This window comes from Neoarius graeffei, chromosome 25 (genome assembly GCF_027579695.1).
Source record: "Neoarius graeffei isolate fNeoGra1 chromosome 25, fNeoGra1.pri, whole genome shotgun sequence".
NCBI lineage: Eukaryota > Metazoa > Chordata > Actinopteri > Siluriformes > Ariidae > Neoarius > Neoarius graeffei.
The window spans coordinates 4,213,271-4,223,270 of record NC_083593.1 but is presented as its reverse complement, the minus strand read 5'-3'; the positions used below and the strand labels follow the sequence as shown (position 1 = coordinate 4,223,270).

At 41.1% G+C, this 10,000-nt stretch overlaps 1 protein-coding gene across 1 annotated transcript in view; it reads right to left on the bottom strand.

Moving 5' to 3' along the window:
- Window positions 1–608: 608 nt before the first annotated feature.
- ap4m1 (adaptor related protein complex 4 subunit mu 1) overlaps window positions 609–10,000 on the bottom strand; it is a 15,442-nt gene continuing 6,050 nt past the window's right edge. Inside the window, exons 7-15 of the mRNA XM_060909267.1 lie at window positions 7,888–7,950; window positions 7,590–7,656; window positions 7,048–7,101; window positions 5,484–5,590; window positions 3,669–3,760; window positions 3,281–3,325; window positions 1,437–1,487; window positions 1,160–1,277; window positions 609–1,025 (exon numbers count right to left, since the gene is read on the bottom strand). Of these exons, the coding sequence (XP_060765250.1) occupies window positions 834–1,025; window positions 1,160–1,277; window positions 1,437–1,487; window positions 3,281–3,325; window positions 3,669–3,760; window positions 5,484–5,590; window positions 7,048–7,101; window positions 7,590–7,656; window positions 7,888–7,950 (789 nt within the window). The 3' untranslated portion in view covers window positions 609–833. The remainder of the gene's footprint in view (window positions 1,026–1,159; window positions 1,278–1,436; window positions 1,488–3,280; window positions 3,326–3,668; window positions 3,761–5,483; window positions 5,591–7,047; window positions 7,102–7,589; window positions 7,657–7,887; window positions 7,951–10,000) is intronic.

The following is a 10,000-nucleotide window of genomic DNA, read 5'->3' as shown; positions in this document are numbered from 1 at the left end:
CTATGTGTCAGCCCTGTGATGACCTGGCGACTTGTCCAGGGTGAACCCCGCCCTTCACCCGTAGTCAGCTGGGATAGGATCCAGCTTGCCTGCGACCCTGTAGAACAGGATAAAGCGGCTGGAGATAATGAGATGAGACAAAAGTGTCAAAAGAAATTTCAAGTTGCCACAACAGTGAGAAGTCTCACAGCTCATTTCCATCTCCAACAGGGTTGCCAGATTTCCATTTAATCACAAACGATATATCGTGTGATTTCCTATTTAGAGTTATAGGATTAGAAAGTCAATCTGGCAACCTGGTTCAGCAGTAAGGTGTCTCAGTAGTGTGAGTTTACTGTTGTTTTCTTACACTGCTGTACTTCTAAAATGATATGTGGTCTAATTCAGAGCAATAACACAACAACTAACCCCAGGAATTTACTGACACATCTGGAAAACATTTGCATCTCACTGCAGGGGATCAGGGATTACAGAAATAAATTATTTCTCTTATAATTCATTCTGGTTTTCTGGTCGAATTTCACTCCACTAGAGGGCGCCATCATCCGTTCTTTCCAGCACGTTGTGCGCGCGCACGCGTGAGTCTTTAATTGCACATCGACAACACGACCAACAATAATAATTTATTTTTAATTTATACAGCACTTTTACGAAGCATAATAACGTTTTATGAACAAAATCACAAACAGCAATACAAAATATTATTAATAAAAAAATAATATTCAGCATCACAAACAAGATGCCTTTAGAGTAACTTTTATGAGACGCTCATGATAATATAAACAATATATAAGAAAATACTGAAAGACTGATACACAATCAGTGTGTGTTCATCAGATGCGTATGGTGTAGGACTCGGAGTGTGTGACGTAGCGGACCCAGCGATGAGACGGACCCTGTTGGCTCGGAGACAGACGAACAAATCGGAGCTGCAGCCCTGTACATGTGTGTTTGGGAAGCTCAAAGCTCATGCTGACAGGCCCCACCTCCAGGAGAGAGGCAGAGTTAAGACCAGGAACCTCCACCTAAAGGAAGAGTTGATGTTTTAGTGAGTGCTCGAGTCTTTAATGAATGTCAGTATTCATACCTGAGCATTCTGAAATGCCTGTATGATGCTCATGAACAGGTTATGTGTGTGTAATAAAGATGTAGCGCTCACCTTAAAAAGAGCCGAGAGCTGAGCCCCTCCAGGGAATCGTGGGATTTCCCACACGACGGATTTGTGTTTGGGCCAAAGCTCGGCCGTCTGGTCAGGACTACTCAACTCCTGAGAGAGACTGAGAGAGAGAGAGAGAGAGCGCAAAAGAGAGAGAGCACTGTAATAAATTTTTCAGTCAAAGGATCAGATCCAGTATTGGATCATTTCCTTCATTTGTTTGTGCAACAATGAGAAACGTAGCCATATGATGACGTGACAATTTTCTCCTTCTCCGTACCTTAGAGAACCCTTGGGCACAGGAACCGTCACTGAAACATTTATAGCAGCGCTGCAAAACAGAAAAAAAAAAAAAAAAAAAAAATATATATATATATATATATATATATATATATATATATATTATACACACACTTTCTATATTTCTGCATAAATATGACCTAAAACATCATCAGATTTTCACACAAGTCCTAAAAGTAGATAAAGAGAACGCAGGTAAACAACTGAGACAAAAATATTATACTTGGTCATTTATTTACTGAGGAAAATGATCCAATATTACATATCTGTGAGTGGCAAAAGTATGTGAACCTCTAGGATTAGCAGTTAATTTGAAGGTGAAATTAGAGTCAGGTGTTTTCAATCAATGGGATGACAATCAGGTGTGAGTGGGCACCCTGTTTTATTTAAAAAACAGGGATCTATCAAAGTCTGATCTTCACAACACATGTTTGTGGAAGTGTATCATGGCATGAACAAAGGAGATTTCTGAGGACCTCAGAAAAAGCGTTGTTGATGCTCATCAGGCTGGAAAAGGTTACAAAACCATCTCTAAAGAGTTTGGACTCCACCAATCCACAGTCAGACAGATTGTGTACAAATGAAGGAAATTCAAGACCATTTGTTACCCTCCCCAGGAGTGGTCAACCAACAAAGATCACTCCAAGAGCAAGGTGTGTAATAGTTGGTGAGGTCACAAAGGACCCCAGGGTAACTTCTAAGCAACTGAAGGCCTCTCTCATGTTGGCTAATGTTAATGTTCATGAGTCCACCATCAGGAGAACACTGAACAACAATGGTGTGCATGGCAGGGTTGCAAGGAGAAAGCCACTGCTGTCCAAAAAGAACATTGCTGCTCATCTGCAGTTTGCTAAAGATCATGTGGACAAGCCAGAAGGCTATTGGAAAAATGTTTTGTGGACAGATGAGACCAAAATAGAACTTTTGGGTTTAAATGAGAAGCATTATGTTTGGAGAAAGGAAAACACTGCATTCCAGCATAAGAACCTTATCCCATCTGTGAAACATGGTGGTGGTAGTATCATGGTTTGGGCCTGTTTTGTTGCATCTGGGCGAGGACGGCTTGCCATCATTGATGGAACAATTAATTCTGAATTATACCAGCGAATTCTAAAGGAAAATGTCAGGACATCTGTCCATGAACTGAATCTCAAGAGAAGGTGGGTCATGCAGCAAGACAACGACCCGAAGCACACAAGTCGTTCTACCAAAGAATGGTTAAAGAAGAATAAAGTTCATGTTTTGGAATGGCCAAATCAAAGTCCTGACCTTAATCCAATCGAAATGTTGTGGAAGGACCTGAAGCGAGCAGTTCATGCGACGAAACCCACCAACATCCCAGAGTTGAAGCTGTTCTGTACGGAGGAACGGGCTAAAATTCCTCCAAGCCGGTGTGCAGGACTGATCAACAGTTACCGCAAACGTTTAGTTGCAGTTATTGCTGCACAAGGGGGTCACACCAGATACTGAAAGCAAAGGTTCACATACTTTTGCCACTCACAGATATGTAATATTGGATCAATTTCCTCAAATAAATGACCAAGTATAATATTTTTGTCTCATTTGTTTAACTGGGTTCTCTTTATCTACTTTTAGGACTTGTGTGAAAATCTGATGATGTTTTAGGTCATATTTATGCAGAAATATAGAAAATTCTAAAGGGTTCACAAACTTTCAAGCACCACTGTATGTATGTATGTATGTATGTGTGTGTATGTGTATATAAAACTTAGTGTGATGGAAAAATTGGTGGAAATGAAGCACATAAATTGATTCGAGTGGCTCTGTGAAGATGTAGAACACATACACTGTGCTATAACGCACCTTTTCGGTGACAAATCACAGCGCAGTTTGAGGAAAATCAACAACCTGAGTGAAGAGATGGAGAAAATCCAATAATTATTCATGTTAAGGAAATTTCTGGACAGTCTGTATGAGAGAAGCTCAGCCAAGTACATCCATATATAATAATTTATTAAGGCCTTTGAATTAATATGATCAGATTGGATGTGGTTTGGGACGTTGCCATAGTAACCACAAAAGATTTGGTATGGCTGTAAGACGCTTAACTATCATTCTTGACAAAAATCCGTGATCATGTGAATCTTTGTCCAGGTCTACATACACTGTTATCACACACCGGCGCTGTTCTATGATATTTATGTGTTGGATGAAGTTTGATTTTTAAGTGCTCTGATGTGGAATATCAGACCTGTTCCCATAATCCTTTTCCACGGTGGGGAAGAGACGGAAGGGAGGAGGACACGGCAGCTCATCACTCAGCTGGTACTGCATCAGGGTTTGCTAACACACACACACACACATTTTATGGACAATTTCAGTGTAATCACTACGTCTGTCGTTTATTTACCTAATCTGAGACATGAGTGAGGGTGATTCAGTGATAAAGTGAATAATGAAAACTGGTAGATGTTGGAAAGTATCATAAAGCATGGATATCTCATCTCATCTCATTATCTGTAGCCGCTTTATCCTGTTCTACAGGGTCGCAGGCAAGCTGGAGCCTATCCCAGCTGACTACAGCAGGTTTACCTGTTTACAGCAGGTTATGGTCGCTGAACTGCTGGCTGTCCAGGTGGTGCTCTGAAAACAGTGTGGGCTTTATAGATAATTGGGCTAATTTTGAGGGCACTGCTGGCCTGTTAGGGCGGGACGGTATCCATCCCACTCGGGAAGGTGCTGCTCTCATTTCCTGCAGCATAGGTCATAGTCTCAGAACAGGCCTAGTTAATTTCTGACAATCCAGAGCCAAGGCCAGGGAGCAGACAAACAGGCTAAACTGACTGTCTGCTAGCTGCACAGAGTCGTCACTCAGGGCCCACTACATCAAGACTGTGTTTGTTCCCCGAGCTCAACAAAAATGTAGAAATTTTCAGAGAGTTTGTTCCAGTAACCTAATCAATATAAAATTAGATCATACTGACTGTACAGCTGCTGCTAGCACCTTTGATCTAAAGGTGGGGCTATTAAATATTACAGCTCTTACATCTAAAGCGCTAATGGTTAATGAACTCATTACTGATCAGGAGTTTAATGTACTGTGTTTAACAGAAACATGGATTAAGCCAAATTAATATATAGCATTAAATGAAGCGAGTCCTCCTGGATACAGTTATATACACCAGCCTCGTCTAACTGGCAGAGGAGGAGGCGTCGCGGTTATTTATAACGATTATCTAGGTGTAACACAAAAACCTGGTTATAAATTTAATACATTTGTCCCTCTGAGTTACATGTTGATCCTGGGATTGAGATGCTGGCCTCTTCTGCCCCTCAGACCTGCTTGATCCATCATGGTGCCCTGTGTCTGGTCGGAGTTTTATCGCACCGCTCCTGTGAAGGACGGCCCCATGAGGACAGTTGAGGGTTATACCTGTTAAAACTGTTAATATTATAGTCAGGCTGTCTGTTGTTGCCCAAATGAGGATGGGTTCCCTTTTGAGTCTGGTTCCTCTCGAGGTTTCTTCCTCATGTCGTCTGAGGGAGTTTTTCCTTGCCACCGTCGCCACAGGCTTCATCATTGGGGATAGATTAGGGATAAAATTATCTCATGTTTTAAGTCGTTCAAATTCTGTAAAGCTGCTTTGCGACAATGTTTATTGTTAAAAGCGCTATACAAATAAACTTGATTTGATTTGACTATGGGCGAAAGGCGGGGTACACCCTGGACAAGTCGCCAGGTCATCACAGGGCTGACACATAGACACAGACAACCATTCACACTCACATTCACACCTACGGTCAATTTAGAGTCACCAGTTAACCTAACCTGCATGTCTTTGGACTGTGGGGGAAACCGGAGCACCCGGAGGAAGCCCACGCGGACACGGGGAGAACATGCAAACTCTGCACAGAAAGGCCCTCGCCGGCCACGGGGCTCGAACCCGGACCTTCTTGCTGTGAGGCGACAGCGCTAACCACTACACCACCGTGCCGCCAAGCATGGATATATGGTTCGTTAATAACAATGAGGTGAAAGTGTGTGTGTGTGTCTGTTTGCCTTTACCTCTCCTTGACTGGGGCAAATTTTTAAAATCCTGTACGTATCAAACTCATCAAGCTTCACGGCCTGGTGAAAACTGCACTCGTCCACCCGCACGGCCGCCCCATAACCTGACAGAGAGAGAGAGAGAGAGAGATAAAGAAAAAGAATCAGAGAGAATTCAGCGAGACAGTTTATTCTTTTAAAGGTGACATATTCTACCCCTTTTCCACCCTGAGGTCTTACTGAAATGTCTGTAATGTGCTTTCACCAAAATACCACAAGGATAAAGAACCACAGCACCTTCTCACTCTGTCTAAATAGCTGATTCGAATGTCTGTTCCTTTAAAATTATAACAAGCCACTGCTCACCCCACCCCTCTCTTCCATTAGCCAATCAGGTAGCACTTTCCTCGTGAATATTCATTCCCAAAGGCAGTTATCAAAGCATTAAAACACGGAGATACTCCTCAGATGAGGGCAGCAGCATCATTCTAATGACATCGGCTTCTTGTTGTTGAAGTTCATATTTTCTAAAATAGGCAGAACAAAAGAAACGGACTGGGTCATCTTGTTTCAGAGTTTGTGAGGTGGTCAGCTCCAGATACCCAAATCTATGTGCACGAGCACTGAAAAAGTGAGTTTTCCATAATATACCCCCTTTAAAGTGAGACACAGCAAACAGTGTAAACTCCATCTGTAACATGTCTCCTCTGACACGTCACTAATTAACACGCCAGGTTTATTTCAGGTTGTTATCTGCTCCAGTCTCATAATTTTATCTGAAAGTCAGCAACTTTGAAGAAATTTTAGCTCCACCCACTTGGCACAATCACATGGTATCATATTTCTCCTGAACAGAATGGAGAATATTCATTTTTCTTTTGTTCACCTGATAATCCACTTGCTGGTGTGTGTGTGTAATTATAGAATAAGATACATTTTTAAACATTTTGTCTCAAAATATTCAAAACCAAATCAAGGATTTATGAAGATATCAAACTGTTTTTTCAATATATTGATATATTGATAACTGTATGATTTATGTCAGATTTCATATTTTAAAAATCGATATAATTGTACATAATTATATGACATTTATTTATTCATCCATCCATATATTTATTTATTTATTTATCTATCTATCAATTTAGTTGTGCAGCATATGGTATTAAATTGGCATCAACATACTGTTATGCTGTAACAATATCAGGAAATCAACTAGTAAAATAATCACAAACACCTGTAGCGTCTTGTTTAACATTTTTAAACTAAATTATTACCGTATAAGAAATGAAAATAGTACTACATTACCATGGTTACCATGAAGAGTGGCTCTGTATTTTGTCACAGTTTAGTTTATGTGATTTGGGTCAGACCCACAGGGAGCCTTGGTTGCCATGGTAACATCTCTGGCTGCGAAATCCTCGCAGTGCGGTTTGTTAAAATAGTATGTATTGTAAATGGTGTAGTATTTAAGTAAACAGTGTGCCGTGTTCTGTCACAGAGCCATGTTAAAAGCAGTGTGGAGTTAAACAGAGATAAATAAAGGTGTAAATGAAGGTGATGGCGTGGTGACGACTCTTACCTCTGAGCTGAGACTTCCCGATGCTGAACTCCTCGTTCAGGCCGATCCTCATCTCTGCACAACACACACATGAGCGGAGAGGAAAGAGTCAGCTGAGAGATGCAGATTGTTTAATTGCTAGCTAGTGAACAGTTCCATAAAGTAAGATATTAAGCTTCTAGTTTTAATCACAAGTTTTTAAATTATGGTTTATTTTCTCTAAACGCAGTACTAGCTAGCATGCTACGTACGGACTGTAGCCGCTGTGGCGATTTGCTAACTTACTGCTGAGCGAGCAAAACACGATCATAAGGTTTTATTTGTTGAAACAGAAATTTTAAATCTTTCTCACTCCTGTAAACACTTTATAAACACCCTTAAAAATAAACAGAAGCAGCATCAGACTGCAGCAAAGCTTCATGGGTCAGTGCAATCACATTCACGAGTTTCACTTGAAATGATTAAATAGTGGATCAACTTTTAAAAATGGTTCTTAGTCAACAAGTGTGAGTTTCACACAGTATTGGAACACAGCCCATAGTGTTAAATCAGCGTTCTCGTACCTGAACATGATGGAAGATAGCACTTCACTCTGATCTCTCCCTCCACGTCTGCTTTCATCACAACCCCCTAAACATACAGACACACCACACTCATTTTTTATGTCCCAAATCCTTCCCTTGCTGTTATTGTCAGGTCAAAACCCCTGAACATGGTCTGTGTAATATACTGTATATAAAACTTATATATATATTTTTTACAAATTGTTCTTGTTAATTACAGAAACTGAGAAAAAAGTTGGCTTTTAGCATGTAATTTTATTTTTATGGTTGTATACGTAATAAATACTGAAGCACTCACATTAGAACCAATAACCACTGAGAGTCTCTCCACCACGTCCACAAAGACTTCATTCTTACCTCCCTACACACACACAGAAAGAGTAAATACGTATTATGCAGCAACAGGTTCAATCCAACATAAAGGGAGAGAGAAAGAGAAACAAAGAGAGAGCATTCTAATGGAGTGAAATCTGGTTAAAGTTTACAATAATAATAATAATAATAATAATAATTAATTGATCAAATAGTGAGTGAGTGAGTGAGTGAGTGAGTGAGTGAGTGAGTGGATGGATTAATAAGTGAGTGAGTGAGTGAGTGAGTGAGTGAGTGGATGGATTAATGAGTGAGTGAGTGAGTGAGTGAGTGGATGGATAAGTGAGTGAGTGAGTGAGTGAGTGGATGGATAAATGAGTGAGTGAGTGAGTGAGTGGATGGATAAACGAGTGAGTGAGTGAGTGAGTGAGTGAGTGAGTGAGTGAGTGGATGGATAAATGAGTGAGTGAGTGAGTGAGTGAGTGGATAGATAAATGAGTGAGTGAGTGGATGGATTAATAAGTGAGTGAGTGAGTGAGTGAGTGAGTAGATAGATGGATAAATGAGTGAGTGAGTGAGTGAGTGAGTGAGTGAGTGAGTGGATGGATAAATGAGTGAGTGAGTGAGTGGATGGATAAATGAGTGAGTGGATGGATTAATAAGTGAGTGAGTGAGTGAGTGAGTGGAAGGATTAATAAGTGAGTGAGTGAGTGAGTGGATGGATTAATGAGTGAGTGAGTGAGTGAGTGAGTGGATGGATTATTAAGTAAGTGAGTGAGTGGATAGATTAATGAGTGAGTGACTGGATGGATGAGTGAGTGAGTGAGTGGGTGGATGGATCAGTGGGTGGATGGATGAGTGAGTGGATGGATGAGTGAAAGAGTAAGTGGATGATTAATGAGTGAGTGAGTGAGTGAGTGAGTGAGTGAGTGAGTGAGTGGATGGATTAGTGAGTGAGAGTGAGTGGATGGATTAGTGAGTGAGTGAGTGAGTGAGTGAGTGGATGAATTAGTGAGTGAGTGAGTGAGTGAGTGAGTGAGTGGATGGATGAGTGAGTGAGTGTGAGTGGGTGGATGTATGAGTGAGTGAATGGATGGATGAGTGAAAGAGTGAGTAAGTGGATGATTAGTGAGTGAGTGAGTGAATGAATGAGTGGATGGATTAATGAGTGGATGGATTAATGAGTGAGTGGATGGATGAGTGAGTGGATGGATGAGTGATTGAATGAATGAATGAATGAGTGGATGAGTGAGTGAATGGATTGATAAGCGAAATAGTGAGTAAATGGATGGATTAATGAGTGTGAGTGAGTGAGTGAGTGAATGGATGAGTGAGTGAGTGAATGGATGAGTGAGTGAAAGTGAGTAAGTGGATGATTAATGAGTGAGTGAGTGAGTGAGTGAGTGAGTGAGTGGATGGATTAATGAGTGAGTGAGTGAGTGAGTGAGTGAGTGAGTGAGTGACTGGATTAATGAGTGAGTGAATGGATGGATGAGTGAAAGAGTGAGTAAGTGGATGATTAGTGAGTGAGTGAGTGAGTGGATGGATTAATGAGTGAGTGAGTGAGTGAATGGATGGATGAATGAATGAGTGAGTGGATGGATGAGTGAGTGAATGGATTGATAAGCGAAAGAGTGAGTAAATTGATGGATTAATGAGTGAGTGAGTGAGTGAGTGAGTGAGTGGATGGATTAATGAATGAGTGAGTGAGTGAGTGAGTGAGTGAGTGAGTGAGTGGATGGATGGATGGATGGATGGATGGATGGATGAGTGAGTGAGTGAGTGAATGGATGGATGAGTGAAAGTAAGTGGATGATTAATGAGTGAGTGAGTGAGTGAGTGAGTGAGTGGGTGGATGGGTTAATGAGTGAGTGAGTGAGTGAGTGAGTGGCTGGATTAGTGAGTGAGTGAGTGACTGGATTAATGAGTGAGTGAATGGATGAGTGAGTGAATGGATGGATGAGTGAAAGAGTGAGTAAATGGATGATTAATGAGTGAGTGAGTGAGTGAGTGAGTGAGTGAGTGAGTGAGTGAGTGGATGGATGGATTAGTGAGTGAGTGAGTGAGTGAGTGAGTGACTGGATGGATGAGTGAGTGAG